The sequence below is a fragment of the Myxocyprinus asiaticus genome, chromosome 24 (genome assembly GCF_019703515.2).
Source record: "Myxocyprinus asiaticus isolate MX2 ecotype Aquarium Trade chromosome 24, UBuf_Myxa_2, whole genome shotgun sequence".
In the NCBI taxonomy this organism is placed as follows: domain Eukaryota; kingdom Metazoa; phylum Chordata; class Actinopteri; order Cypriniformes; family Catostomidae; genus Myxocyprinus; species Myxocyprinus asiaticus.
The window spans coordinates 12,507,873-12,524,177 of NC_059367.1; the positions used below are offsets into that span (position 1 = coordinate 12,507,873).

The following is a 16,305-nucleotide window of genomic DNA, read 5'->3' on the forward strand; positions in this document are numbered from 1 at the left end:
TCAAGACCTGCTGCCGTGATGGCTATTTTGTCCTTTTGTGTCGCTCTATCCCTCTGTGCTGCAGAGACGAATTGCCCAGGATCCATTTACATGCATATCCTGTGAGCTTTGCAGATTGGCCTTCTATGGGCTGTGGGCAGCTTTTTTCAGTTTGTCACATTGGAAAATGTGATTGTATACAAGACTAAAAATGGAGGCAAGGGTCGGGGCCTGGGTAGCTCAGTGGTAAAAAATGCTGGCTACCACCCCTGGAGTTCACTAGTTCAAATCCCAGGGCGTGCTGAGTGACTCCAGCCAGGTCTCATAAGCAACCAAATTGGCCCGGTTGCTAGGGAGGGTAGAGTCACATGGGGTAACCTCCTCGTGGTCGCTGTAATGTGGTTCTTGCTCTCAGTGGAGTGCGTGGTGATTTGTGCGCGGATGCCGCAGAGAATAGCGTGAAGCCTCCACGTGCGCTATGTCTCCGCGGTAACGCGCTCAACAAGCCATGTGATAAGATGTGCGGATTGACGGTCTTGGACGTGGAATCAACTGAGATTCGTCCTCCGCCACCCAAATTGAGGCAAGTTACTACACCACCACAAGGACTTAGAGCACAACTGGGCATTCCAAATTGGAGAGAAAAGGGGAGAGAAAAAAAAAAAGAACAATTAGGGAGAGCAGAGAAACATTACAAGAACAATTTAGGATATTTTTGATGGCTTCTCATCATGCACAATTAAATAGCTTTTTTTTCTCTCTTTTTTTTTTTACAATGTAAAACAGTGTGCCAGTGTGTTTCTCAAAAATACTCACAGTGCAAACACAAGTTTGGTGTCAGGTGGTGAACATTTTTTGTTAACCTTTCTAAATATGCCCACTTTGATAAAGGAGAGTCTCACTTCAGAGTGCAGATGAAGAGTATTTTTTTGAAGCGCTAAAAATAAGCACAGCTGAATTTCAGTTTAGATCAATTTTTTTCCTTCTTCATCTCTATTATTTTCCACTCTTGAATCTATCAGAAGGAAACAGGAATGCTTTTTCTTCACTCCCACTGCAGATCTTGATCTGAATTACACCACATCCAGTTAGAGAGGAAGAGAAGATGAATATTAAACATGGGTGATCTACAGAGTCAGCTTAGAAATAGCTACAATCAGGTCATGCCAGCTGCAGCATGACAGTTTTGTCTGCCATCAAGAGATTGTTTGTCCCAAAATCTGTTGCTTTATAACATAGAGCACACAATCCAGGAGTCATTAGTCGGTATGCACCAACATTTTTATAAAAATGCTATAAAATGCAATTTTTTAACTGTTATTTTAATCTTTAACATGAAGAAAAAGCAGCAGACTTGTGAAATGATCCATGTTTAATCATATTTAAACCTCAGAGACCCAGCATCGCAGAATTGCATAATTTTCTTATTAAGCAATAACCTTTTTTTAAATACTTTTTTTTTTAAATGGTAAAAAAGTTAGTAATTAGTAGCTGACTGTATCACAACAACACTTTTTGTGGGGAAAAAATTGCATTTTAAATGTCACAGCTTGCTAACACAATAGTCACCTCAAGCAAAATGTGCTTAAAAATCAAGACTTTCCCATAGGCTGCCATAGTAAAATGAAGTCCCACAAAATTCACCCCAAAACTAAATAAATATGCTTAAAAATCAAGATTTTTTACAATCAGTGGCTTTCTAAAAACACGATCAAGGGGGAAAAAACAAAATATATAAATCAACCTCTATGCTTGGGTCTATATAGTTTATTTAAATGCCGACTGATGTTGGATGATGTATTGGTGGAAAAACAATTGCTTTTACAGTTGATGAAATTCATCCTTTAAAATAATACAATAATTTAAAGGTTGTTGGAGTCTAGGTTTTATTGAAGCAATGCCAAATAAAGACAAAAAAATAAATAAATAAAAAATATACTAAAAAATAATATTAATACAAATGTTTAGTTATTCAAAACAAGGCTAATTTAAAATACACATTTTAGGTTTCATTTTGTGGCCCAGTGTGTCCAGAATTTTTAGTTTTGTTCAACAATATTCATTTTGGCGCATCACTAGTAATTAGGCTTTGCCATGTCTGTCCAGAAGGTTTTAGAAGGTCAGGCTTGTGCGTTTTAAAAGGTGTTAAAGCTAAAGTGAAGTCAACGTGCTCCATTGACTGATGTAGCTGTTGTTTATTCCCTTGAGTATATCTCATGGTGTGCTTTTAAAGGAAGCAACCATGAAGATCTGGCCCCACACACACAAATATGTTGATCTTCAACCTTCATGACAGTCAGAATATGACAATTCTAGATGTCACCAAACACCCTCAAAATGACACACACACACACACACACACACAAACAAACATTCTTTATGCAAATGGATGAATACATTTATCTGCAGTGTGGAAAGATCTTAAAATAAAACGTTTGAGGCTAAAAAGCAGTACAGACTGGGGGCCTTCTTTGTTTCCTCTTCCCCAGGGCCAGCAAACTCCTCTTCAAACACCTGCTCTTAAAAGCGTATGGCTAACCAGTGGCAAACGCTGTTCACTATGACAGTCGCTCCATGCTGAAGGGCTCACATTGTTACCCTGTCAAGTTGAGCCAACCATCAAAACGCACAGCCAAACTCAAAAATATCACTGATAGAGTGAGGGGGAGGGAAGGGGGGAAAGAAAGCTACTGAAAGTCTAGAGATGCATAAACAGTTCTTATGTAAGTGTCATGCATTGTACAATTTAGAGTGTGTATGAGAGCTTTTGCAGCTAACAGTTGTTCTAGTTGCAACATCTACAACATGTTATTCAAACCCCTCACTGAAAAAAACTATTTTCTTAATCAGTATTTTTGTCTTGTTTGCCAGTAAAAATATCTAAACATCCATAAAACAAGATCCATTTACTTGGGAAGCAAAATTGTGTAAGATAATAAACTGGTTTTCAGAGAATATATATTGAATCACATTTCTTTTTCTTACCCCATTGGCATTTTTTTTTTCTTGCTAACCCAAAAATTAAAATGAATTTACTCACCCTCAGGTCGATCAAAACCTGTAGAACTTTCTTTCTTCCGTAGCACACAAAAATAAATTTTTCAGCAGAATGACAGCCTCAGTCACCATTCACTTGGAAATGAATGGGAAAAAGATGCAGTGACAGTGAATGGTGATTGAGGGTGACATTCTGCCTTACATCTCCTTTTGTGTTCCACGGAAGAAAGTAAGTGATACAGGTTTGGAACAACATGTGGGTGATTTCTGGATGAACTATTCCTTTAAATATCACTAGTTTTTTAGACTTATGCTTTAGATATTTTTCACTGGAAAACACTGTGCTATTACTCTTTATATAGGAAAGAGTAATTTCATGTTTTGTTTTTTTTACATTTTGTTAGTTATCAAGTGTTTTAATCAATAAATCAGATTTGTTGATGCTAAATGTTGCAAATTCATTAAAAGTTTAATGACGTAACAGAAGTCAATCAAACAAAAGGATGTTTCATTGTTAGGAATTAGTAAATTGATTTACATTTGAGATGCCACATCCTTCAACTGTTCCTGTTTCCACAGATAATCAGCAACATGGAGCCTCAGGTGACGAATGGGCCAAACTCCACCACGGCCAACGGGCCCTCCAGCAACAGCCGCAGCTGCCCCTCGCCCATGCAGACCGGTGGCTCTAATGACGACAGCAAGACCAACCTCATCGTCAACTACTTACCCCAGAACATGACCCAGGAAGAGTTCCGCAGCCTCTTTGGCAGCATTGGCGAGATTGAGTCCTGCAAGCTGGTTCGAGACAAAATTACAGGTACTAACGTAGATGGGGAACTACAAAAGAGTAAACTGTATTGATTAGATGGTAAACTGATGGTAAACTGCTTAATGTGCAGAGACAACAAAAAGTGAGCGATTCATAGGTTGATTTCTCCAAAAAGTGTAAACTCTATGGCACTATCAAAACATTGCTCTTTTTGTTTTAACATCCCAACCAGCCAAATATAGCAACATTGGCTCAACCAATGGCATGAGTATGGGACAGGACTATCTGTTTGTATAACAGATGGGGGGAGTGTTTGGGAAACATGTTTGAAAACATTATTTTTGCAATTTTGTTTGATGACGTTAGTGGCACAGAAATTATACACTTCACCTTTACCTTTTAACTATTAACTTTGTGATGTTAAAATTTGAAATGAAAAATGAGGGACACTGCTTTATAGCATTCATGATTTTGAAGGTGAACAGCCTTCAGAAACCAACAACCTTGCATCCTTCCAAAGAACTGGCAACCAACCACTGTTGAATACTTAGTTTAAAATTAAGTCTTACACTGAAACCACCCCAATCACTTGGGATTCTGTTCGACAGTTGTATCAGATCAGACTGCAATTCCAGGAAATTTCTGGTGTTTGTAACACTGGGCAACAAGGGCTAGTCTTTTTACAGAGCCCAGACAGAAGGGGGGAGAGAGAAAGAGGACATAGAGGTATTTAAGCAGCACTCCCCTGCTAATCAGAGTTCTAATCCCACCGTAGTGACTATGTGGGTGGTAAGCAGATGGATGGAAAGGCTGCTCAGAGATAATGCCAGATAATGGCCTCCATTTTATATCCTGCTTAGTGACACTTCGCTCTGGATAATCTCATTAAAACAGGGCCAGTCCTAAAGCCAATGGTTTTGAGACAAAAGTAGAGAGAGAGAGAGAGAGAGACGCTTGGCTCTTGACCATTTTTTGAAGGATTTCTTTGCCAATCAGTCAGATGGTTGTGCAAGAGAATCATCATTAGAAACATCGTCATTAGAGCTGACACATATTCCTTTTTCAGTTTACATGTTTATATGTGGGAAATTCACTAAAAGTCTTGGGGATTAAGTTGCGAACACCAAGTGGAACCCAGGAATTTGTTTTATTAAATTGCTTGTTGTCCAGTACAATAAAGTTGGGGAATCTGCTGTAAGCGGCCAGCCTTAATGCTGTCCTTGTTATGTCTCAGCAACACATAGTGGATCATAAATACTGTTCTTCCTTGTACTGCACTCTTTGCACTGGGTTCCCAGGGGTGCAATTTCCCAGATCAGAATTTTAAGCTAACAAATCGTTTCTTGATCATTGCAAAAGCAGAAGGAGCTAAAAGGCTGCATGCTCTGTCTACTGCCATCATTAACTGCTTTCAGGGGTTCAAAATAGATTGCAGGCATCTGAGTGTAAGAGCACAGATTGTATCTGAACCTTAATGTCATAATATTTGTCCGGATCAGTCTTCCTTAGTTCCGCGCCCGGCTTTCATCTATAGGGTATGGACGTCGACGAAAAGTCACTTCTCAGCTTTTCAAAGAATTTTGATGTATGAGAGAGCCTTCTACATGTCTGTTGAAAAGCCAGAGAGAGACGGCTCCCTCAACAAGGTGAGAAGCGTTGGGCCTTTGCAGCGTAATAGGCAGGCTTCTTCTTTTCCCTTTTTCCTCTTCCCCCACCCGTCAGCTTTGACGCAGTGAAGAACCATTTTCTACAGCTACTGTTCTTTTGGCCTGTAAAGCCAGTGCCACCCCAGATTGTTTATACATCCTTCTCTTTCCTCTGCTTGCACTTTTACATATATTCACACACTCTCATCTTTTTCCTTCTGACCTCTGGCTTTGTGCATGCAATACACCAGAGACCTAAGGCTCAGTCTTTTATTTAATATAGTCATACAGTCATACAGTAAGGCAAGAATACACACATGACAAGTAGTTGAAGAATAACCTGTCCAAAGTATCGACATTAGGATTATACAGTATACTGTAGATACTGTATTTAGGAAATAGGAAATATACATTTTAGATTTACTTACATTCCTTTTGCAAATAAGTAGAACAAGGAGTCCAGGGTTCCTGCAGATCCTTAAGTCTTAAATTCAGTTTTCCTAAATTTAAGGTCATAGAAAGTCTTAAATATCTTAAGTAATACAACAAAAGCTGTTAATTTTTATTTAAAGAGGTCTTATATTTGGGGGCAGAAAGACAGGAATTGTGATATGACCTAATGTGATTATCATATAATTTCATTTATATCATTAGAATACGATTTAATTAAATAAATGCATGTGCTGCGTCCTCCAACGTGAAAACTTGCCACTGTAGTATTTCTCCATGCAGGCTGGGGCTTGTAAGTGTTTCCAGCTGTTGTAGAGCAGTTTGCAATCATTAAGCCATATCGGAAATTTATGACAAGCTATCACTAAATATCAACTGTTGACGATGATGACGTCAAATAGTGTTGATGAAATATGACAATGTTTACTTGTAATACATTGTAGATTATTGTAGGAGTGCACATTTTATAACCCTTTATTTGTTTGAATGAGCAGCTAGAAGCAGTGAAGCACAAGCATTTCAAAATAAGAGTCCCCATTGTATTTCAAAGTTAAAGTGCCTTTAAAGTTAAAAGTTCCACACTATGAATCAAATTCCTCCCAACCCCAACCATAAAGTCTATCTGGAATTTAATTCAATTGTAGCCTCTGTCTGGCCCTCCCCATCACAGGAAGAAAAGACTGAGAACATTTAATATAGGCTACCAATTTAAAAAAAACTATTGGCAGATTAACTGGCTTTCTTTCAACACATTATTGAATCAGCACAATCCAATATCGGTAAACCTCTAATTTGTATCTATTTATATAATGGTACATAAACCAATTTTAATGTGATATATATGTGAAAAACACGCCTTGAGTATTTTAAATTTGCATGTAGCCTACCCTGTTTTACTTATAAGCATTGTTAAGTTCATGTTGAATGTGTGCCTCTGCCTGTTTAAGTAAGTAAGTCTGTGATACATGATTTATTTTTAGATTGTTTGGGTTAGTTTTGGTATGGGGATATGGTATTCATTTTATTTTTTCTGGTCTTGAAAAAGGTCTTAAAAAGTCGTAAATTTGATTTAAAAACTCTGCAGCAACCCTAGAGTCATTGCTTACTATACAACATTTATATGCAAATTTAAGGCTTTTTAAGACATTTTTAAAGACTTGAACAAATAAATGTAATGCCATTTGCCAATACCAGAACAAACCAAAAATATTTCAAAATAAATCATATATCAGATTATTTTACTTTGACTGGGGAACACTTTCAGTGAGGCTTTAACACTGCTAATCAGCAAATCAGGGTATCTGCAAGTGTTAAATACTTAATACATGTTTTACACTTGCAGTTTTTAAATTTGGAAAATTGAATTTGGAAACTTTTTAAGGACCAGGTTTAACGTTAAACATTCAGTCTCGTAACCTTTATTACAAATGGTTCTGTGGTGTGGCAAATTGATTTTTATATTCCAAGTACAAATATTTCATGTATTGTCTCAATATGAGGTAATAAAAGCTGCTTGTTGATTATTTATACAAGTAAAATGCTTTTAAAAATAGTTTTAGGTGGAATATAGCATGTCACACCACAGGACATGTCAACATTCCTAAAGTATTTCACGTCAACTACACATACACAGACACACAAATCACAAATGAAACAAATGACAAAATCGTTAATTTTCTTATTGAATCAATGCACAAAATAAATATTGAGATTGATTTATTTCTGTATACTCTGTGAATTAGGAAAAAACAGCAGCCCAATATTTATCAGCGATTATGTAAACTGTCAGCAGAAACGACTTTATCACATTTCTCTCAGTGGGAGAAGCATTTCAGAAGTCATTACTGCAAGGATTGTGTCGAGATGCCGAGGAAAGCAGATGGTTATGCTGCTAACATAGCAGAAAGCCTTTGTTTTTAAAGGTTCGAATCAAGCTGCAAATCCTCTACTGAAAATGCACACATCTCCAGCCCAGTGTTACTACCTCAGCAACACCCTGTTCGGTGCTAATAGTGAGGATAAACACATAGCCCATTGGGAGCGATGGTGATTTTCTTGTGAGCCAGGAAGCATATTGAATGAAAACTTTTAATGGAATACATTAAGAAAGTGTTAACGCTTCTGGCTATCAGCACAAAGAAAAATGGAAAAGACTGATTGAGCGGCGGGTCGAAGAGGAAAAAGAATTGGATACTTGTCAGTTTCTCCGGATTGGCGGATCCCTTTCTGTGTGAAAATGAACACAATTGTGTTTATAATGATACAGCAGAAAAAGGACACACTCAAACAGGGATGTGAATTGATTGTGTCTGTGATTTTCCATCTGATGATGAGAGAGGGAGAAAAAAGACAGAATACACATAAACTTCTGTTCATATTCTTCAAGCAGTAAACAATTACTGTATGATTAAAAATGACTTCTGAGAAACAGCCACCCCCCACCATGCCCCCCCCCCCCCACACACACACACACACTACCATCCTGAGGTTTAGGCCTCTCCCTGTGTAGCAGAAAAGCGAGCGGCACATGCTATCACTCCCAGCCTGCTTTGTCGCCTGCCATTTTGCTTTATTATTTTCCCCTCTCTTGCAGAATCCACAGATGCCATTGTTGGTATTTAATGGCTTGGCACAGGCAGCGGTGCTGCTATCAGTTCACTCTGTGTTTAACACTTATGTAGCTTACTTCAAAGAGCCTGATGCTTTGTGCTACTGCTTGTTCAGGTACACAACCCACTCATGTACCAAGCACCCAACCATCTGTCACCCTACTGAAATGAACGCGGTGCACACTAACCTTAGCATCGAGCTGAGCTGACATCAATATGGAACCATATATGACTTCTGTCTCTATCCTGAACAAATAAGCCAAATAAGTTGAAGAAATAATTCACCAACCAATTAAAATTCTTCCAACACACTGGTTCAAACCCATGTGACTTTCTTTAGTGTAACACCAGCCTTACGGTATTGACTGTGTGAAATATATATAAAATTTCATTAGTTATTCACTGAAAATCTTGACATCCCTAGCTTTCCTTGGCCCATTCATGAGAGTTCATGAAACAAGTTGCAAGGTCTGATTCATGAACTGATTGCTCTTTTGAGTCAGATTTTTTCGATGAATCAAATTTATCCAGTTCACAAAACTGGTCTAAATTATTCGTTGGTGCTTTTTTGTCCTTTTGAAGCTTGATAGACCCAGTCCTCATTTACTTTCATTATATGTAAGAGTGGCCAGGATATTCTTTAATAATTCATCTTTTATGTTCCACAAAAAATATAAGTCATATGTGTTTGGAACCCAATGAAGGGTGAGTAAATAATAACAATTAAAATGTTTCTACCAAGAAGGACTGCCAGCTGATTTTAAACCAGTAAGACGTCTTCCCATTCCTTCCTACTGGAACTCACACCAACATACAAATGAAATACTGCAGGGAAAAGCAGATAGTGGCATGTATAGTGAAAAGTAGTGGCATGAAAAATTCATTGTGCTTGATGTTTGCCAAAGCACGTTGAGGTTTGAAACACCTCATTAAGTGTTAGACTGCTACGAATGTGTGAAAAACCTCTGTGTCAAACATGCAAAACATTTATCAGACACTGTAAAAATAAAACATCGACTGTTTTCCATGTTTTGTCATTTTGTGTTTAAAACAGCATAAGGCCAAATTATAAGAAGCAAATATGGCTATACTGTATCTAAAAAGTGCAGTAATACAGGTGAAATTGAAAAAAATCCAATAAAATAGTGAGAATTAGCTACTTTACTATTTGTAAGGAACATGAACTTCCTCAGTGTTGAAAAAACCCCCACATAATTCAGTGCTGTGATGTGTTCCACATTCAGCCTCGTGTAAACAAGTAAATGACTAGTTGTTATTCAGGGTAAAACATTCAGACCTCATTTACATTGTTTGACAATGAACTTTCTGTCACCATCTCAATTCCACTGACAAACATGAGCACAGGAATAAACCAATCACCATCTGTTTTTTTCACAGAAGGCTCTTTACCTTCTTTTGGGTTATATAAAATGTGCATGGGGAGAAATTGAATCTATTTCCTCTCTTTTACCCCCTTTACCCATTTCTTCTGGTTCAGAGACCTTTTGGGAGGTATATTTGAATGCCAGTGGGCAGTGACATCTTTACGTGGTTAACCTGATCTGCTGATGTTCAACAATCAGCCATTTGGACCTGTGACCTACAGTAGTGCTTGTATCCCAACACATTGAGCTGTGATGCTAATGCAGTTGATATAAGTTTGAATCTGGTTTGCAACATTTCCCAGTCCCATTTACCCCCCTCCTCTTCTCCATTTCCTGTCCAATCTACCTATAAATAAAAGTGGCAAAACTGGCTAAAAATAAAATAAAGAATTGATGTTTTTATGCTTATGCTAATATGTTTAGATCTTAGTTTAAACTCATTGAGTCAGCATTCAGCCATATGATCTAGAACTTAGCTTAAAGGTGAAGTGTGTATTTATTTATTTATTTTTTTTAAGTTAAAATACTTTCTACTATTTTTTCTCCTACGTGTCTCTCCCAAGTAATTTTACTTGTCCATGAAGTGCTGTTGAGGTTAGTCACAAAAATTACCTTGCGGTTTGCTTGGCATTTGCCACTGGCTCTATGCAGTTCCAGCACTTCCAAGTAAGCGTGGGATCTCAGCACTCCCTGGGTTGGCTGCCAGTGTTGTCATCTAATATGCGGGGTCTGACATCACTTCATTGGGGTGTCCCAGATATACAGAGACTTGTTTCGTTTCCACATGCACACTCCTCCCAGACAGCCCACACACTGCAGGCTACATGCCAACACGCCGCAGGCTCCAGCCCGGCACAGTGGGGGAACTGGGGGCGGGAGATTCCTGTGTCTTCCAGCTGTCGCCAGCATGGCACAGCAAAAATACAGATGCACACTTTCAGTTTGATTTACAGTATAGAGCTTACAAAGGAGTGAGTTGTTAAATGGCAGAGTAAAGACATTCAGGAAATGATAAGGTTTTGTTTGATGTTAGCGTTGAGTTGGCCCACACGGAATCTGTGACTGCATAACTTTGAATTTGAACACCATTTTCTGCAGTGTTTATCCAGTGTTTGTTTGCGTGTTTGTTTATTGAAGAATTTTGGCTAATTTGATTGTACTGCTACAAATCAAAATGTAGTCCTCTTAGCTCTGTTTAACACAATTTACCATGTTTAAATCCATTTAGCATATTTTCTCACAAAAACTTTGCTGAAAGTGTGAAAAACGTCTGCAGATTCCATCTGGGTTCAGTTAATTAACATGAAAAATACACTTTTTTTTTTAAATATTAAAATATAAAAAATATTATACTTGTTAACATGATTTCAGTGTGATAAAACTGCTTAATTAACCTTAAATGTGTACATTTATATCCAATATTACAACCTCGTTGTCATGACGACATTACGGCGGTAAACCCTATAGCCCTATAAAACGCTGATCCCTGATTTTATCACACTTAATCATGTTAACATGTATAATGTTTACATCTTGTGACTATGCTTTTGATACAATGTGTAATTAAATGTTTATGGACTGGCCCCATTCTCTTCCATTATAAGTGCCTTGCTATAACAGTGAAATATTTAAATGAACAGGTCTTTTTTTTTTTGTTTTTTTTTTTTTGTTTTTTTTTTTTTGTGCAAATGCTGTTGATTGAGATTAATTTATAGTGAACCTAGAATATTCCTTTAATCATTCTGTAGGGACAGGTAAAACACAATTCTTACTTTCTAGTGTAAATTACTCAGGACATTGAATGCAGTCATATAACCTTTTAGTAACAAAACTGTCAGGCAGATACGTAAGGAAACAGGCCTTAAGTTTACACAAGGTCAGGTGAGCTAATGGGTTTACACAACCTCTTAGCGAAATATGAATCTCAAATGCAAATCCAATCAGAATGATGCTTTTGTCTGGTAGAGCACTTAGAGAGCCCTTAAGTGTTTTATGTACAAGTGGGCTGAATTAAGGCTTTTAGATGCAATGATAAACTGCATTAGGAATAAAAAAGTTATCCCATTGCACCTTACATTATCTAATTACACTTCAGTCAGCTTTTGTCTCCTTTGATGGAAGATCACTAAGCTAATTAGAAAAGTCATTAAGTTATACATTGGCAACTTTTGGTATAAAAAAAAGTCATAATGAGAAGTGATACAACTGTGTGTTTACAGCTGCCAATAACAGAACAGAATGGAATGAAAACATTCTTAAAATTTTTACTGCAGAGATTTGTCCCTGTCTCAAGATGCTGTAGCAACAAGGGCACAATGTCAGGCAAGCAACAGCAGTGATACTGCTGATTTGTTTTGACAAATCACATTTTTTTTTTTGTCCTTCCTTCCCCATCCGTAAATGTGACAAAATTTAAGTCTGACCAAACAGATTTCCCTGTTCGTAGCCAGAGAGCTTTGCAATATCAAGGTGCATTAGCATCAAATGTTCATGCAACTGTCATCTTACATCTGCCATGCTGTTCTCTCCCACACAAATTCTAGTTTCAGCTTTTCCACCTGTTTCAAGCTTAGGGGAACTGCAACTGTCGGCACAACATGGCTGCCGGAGGGTTTGGAGGGGAGGGGTGTGTGTAGCTAGAGGCAGTGTTGTGTTTGCTACAATGTTCATCTAATTTTCAATCAATGGAAGCACTGGGCCTTTAAATTATGTATCAACAATTGATGTAGGGAGAGGGGGAAATTAGTGAGGATCTAGTGCGAAGACTTTTAGCTGGCTGCCAAGCAGCCAAACTGAGAAAATCAGTCAAATATAACATCTTTCATGTGCAAAGCTTTGATGATAAATGATGCCAAGCGCAAAGGAATATGTGTGTGCAGAGTAACTGTAAATGATATGTAACATGAAGTTAAAGGAGTATGTGTGTGTATGTGAGAGCGAGGAAGGACACCCACCAGACACACACTTGTTTTATCATCTCACACACTCGGGCTCTTGCTGCTGGGGGAAGAGGCATAATGGTTCAAATACGGCGCCTCCAAATGGAGCCTCTCACTTCAAACAGCCTCAATTTAGAGGAGAGAGATTCATCTATTTCCTCCCATTTAACTCAGCATGTTCCTCAAATGCTTCAGAGGAGACCTAGATAGGGGGCAGCTTATGCCTGCCCTTCCTCATTGTCATCATCCTTCCTATCAGTGAGACATTGTTGACGGTGATTACGGAAGAAAACAGGACAGCGGCTTTGGGACCTTGTGACTCTAGTGTAGTGATGTCACAACTAATGATATCAATAATCTGTTTTCATGCACACACAAACATTCTGTACCCATGCAACTCCTGTGGGTTCACAAAATATGACAACTAGGGGTGTGCAGCGCAGCCATTATCTGTATTTTTATCTGTATCTGTTACTATCGTAAATGATCTGTATCTGTCTCTGTATTCGGATAGAACTGAATGTGGGCGGGGCTTAAACCGGAAGTGCGACAAAACTAAATGAAACACCCATTTTTTAAATGTAACTCTATTACATGTATAGTTTCTATAAATAAAATATGCCTTATATATGCCTATTTATAATAATAGCCTAATAAAAATAATTCTAATTATTATTACTATGAGTATTATTATTATTTTTGTGCTATTATTATTTCATTATATTATTATTATTTTTTTCTTACCAGATGAAGCTGAGTATGTAGGCTCATGAACTGTAGAATATGTTGTTAACTGAGGCACGAGATGTCAAGCAGTTGTGAAATGTCAAGCATACATTTTGCAGCGAACATTAAATACAAACATTAAAAGAAATTCGAATAAATCAATATAGCCTACAAATAGGTGAAAGCCCCATAAATATATCAGAAATTTTACACTTGAGGCTGATTTGTGCACACATATTTTAACATAATGTGGAGAACATAATTATTTTGTTAAATAGCGTACAGAATTAGCGAATGTAAGGGGGTTCAGTGGAAAGGAGGAGGCGAGAACCGGCTTGACAACTTAATAATTTAATAAACAACTTAAACAAAACACACAACTATAAACACACAGTACAGCTGCCTGCAATTCTCTCTCTCTTGAACTGTCGTCCCCGGCCGCCTTTAACCCTCGCATGCCCCATCAGGCTGATTGGGGACCGGGTGTGTCTCATTCCAGCCCGGCCCCGCCCTCCTCGGCTCTACACTCCTCCCGGCATTGCCTCAGGCTGGGGAGTCCCCGGCATGATGTACATCCCCCACCCTTCCTCTCCAGGGTCATCCCCGCTTTCCTCGACTTGGGAGGAGACAGGAGGGGAAAAACAACAAAACAAAATGGCGAGGGAAAGGCCAACACGGAGCGACAGAGAGAGAGAGAGGAGAGAGAGAAAAAGAAACTCACCGGTTCTCTGATGCGCTGTCGCGTGGTCCTCGATCACTACTCCACTCTCTCAGGCGGACTGGAGTCAGATCTCTGACCCCCAGCGGACAGAACGCCCCTCCGCGTTCCCGGCGTCCCATGGGGACACTCCTCCGCCCCTGGCAGTGGCCCTACCACTCCAGGCGGTCGGGGAGTCGCTTCCCTCCTCCCTCCCGTGGACAGCGGTCTTCTCTCGACCCCTCCGCGTTCCCGGGGGATGGCAGGGCACTCCTCCACCCCCGGCAGCGGCTCCCTCGCTCCAGGCGGTCGGGGAGTCCCGTCCCCACTCGCCTCGCGGACGGCGGCCGTTCCCCGCGTCCGGGTGGTCGGTCTACTCCGTCCCCCGTCGGACGGCAGCGGCGCTCCCCTGGGTGGACGGCAGTGTCGAGGACTCTGCGACGGGAATCCCTCCTCCTTCCCGGGTTTCGGCACCAGTGTAAGGGGGTTCAGTGGAAAGGAGGAGGCGAGAACCGGCTTGACAACTTAAATAATAATTTAATAAACAACTTAAACAAAACACACAACTATTAACACACAGTACAACTGCCTGCAATTCTCTCTCTCTCGAACTGTCGTCCCCGGCCACCTTTAACCCTCGCGCGCCCCATCAGGCTGACTGGGGACCGGGTGTGTCTCATTCCAGCCCGGCCCCGCCCTCCTCGGCTCTACACTGAAATAGTGGGAAAAGAATAGTAATGGTCTAATAATAATAATAATAATGTTACATGAAAATTTTCAAATTTAGTACAGTTTAAAGGGAGGGGAAAAAAGATCACACATGTTTCAGTTTCTTTGTATCGCATGAGCAAGAATATTCTGAATAAATGTACACTTTATGGAGCATTTAAACTGTTTTGGAATAAAGTCTTAACCAGATACTTACCTTAATCGGTGATGTGAAAATAAATGTGGCCAACTTTTAGAGGTGAATAGACGAGCTCCGCTGTGAAATCATCACTTCAGGTTAGGAATTTAGCATTGCCTTCAGGTTGGTTTATAAATGAATACATGGAAATCATTATGTGTGAATCATATAATACATTAATATAGACATTTTGTCTGGAAAATGTAGCCTATATGATGTAGTGTCTTAGTTAATGTTACGCTTGACAAGCTCCAGACACGCACAATTAACGGAGACCGCGAACTGAGTCGAGACCATGCCCATCCGATCTGAAATCACACCGTGCGCTTTTTTATTCCTAAGTTTTACACTTTAGTAGGCTACTAATATTGACTTCACTGACTCATAATTTCTTTGTAATTTTGGATATGTTTATTTAAAATGTTGCTTTATCCTTGTGCTTCTTGGATAATCAGTCAAACTGTTTCTATTCAGATGAATATGTTATTCATTTTGAAGTCATTATTTGTGCCTTTCTGAACAAGGGATTCGGCTTCGGGCACATCCCTAATGACAATACACTTGCACAGTACCTATGCACTTCTCTCAGGAACAAAACACATCTGTGCATATTATGGATCACATTTTAGGAACAAAAAACATAGATACACATACACTCACTGAGCACTTTATTAGGAACACTATGGTCCTAATAAAGTGCCCGACATGGTCTTCTGCTGTTATAGCCCATCCACCTTAAGGTTCAACGTGTTGTGCATTCTGAGATGCTATTCTGCTCACTACAATTGTACAGATTGGTTATCAGAGTTACCGTAGCCTTTTTGTCAGTTCGAACCAGTCTGGCCATTCTCCGTTGACCTCTCTCATCAATAAGGCGTTTCTTTCCGCAGATCTGCCACTCACTGGATGTTTTTTTGTTTTGTTTTTGGCAGCATTCTGAGTAAAATATAGAGACTGTTGTATGTGAAAATCCCAGGAGATCATTAGTTACAGAAATACTCAAACCAGGCCGTCAGGCATCAACAATCATGCTACGGTCGTAATCACTGAGATCAAATTTTTTCCCCATTCTGATGGTTGATGTGAACATTAACTGAAGCTTTGTGAACATTTCCTTATAAAGTGCTCAGTGAGTATACACAACATCATACATTATACCCACGCACCCATACACATATACAAATGTGTTCCAAAACCT

General features: G+C 39.1%; 1 protein-coding gene across 6 annotated transcripts in view; it reads left to right on the plus strand.

The window, feature by feature from the left end:
• Positions 1 to 16,305, plus strand: part of elavl4 (ELAV like neuron-specific RNA binding protein 4) — a 134,460-nt gene that overhangs the window by 59,244 nt on the left and 58,911 nt on the right. For all 6 annotated transcript variants that reach the window (XM_051653937.1, XM_051653941.1, XM_051653936.1 and 3 more), the window contains exon 3: positions 3,556 to 3,796. In XM_051653937.1, coding sequence (XP_051509897.1) covers positions 3,556 to 3,796 — 241 coding nt within the window. The remainder of the gene's footprint in view (positions 1 to 3,555; positions 3,797 to 16,305) is intronic.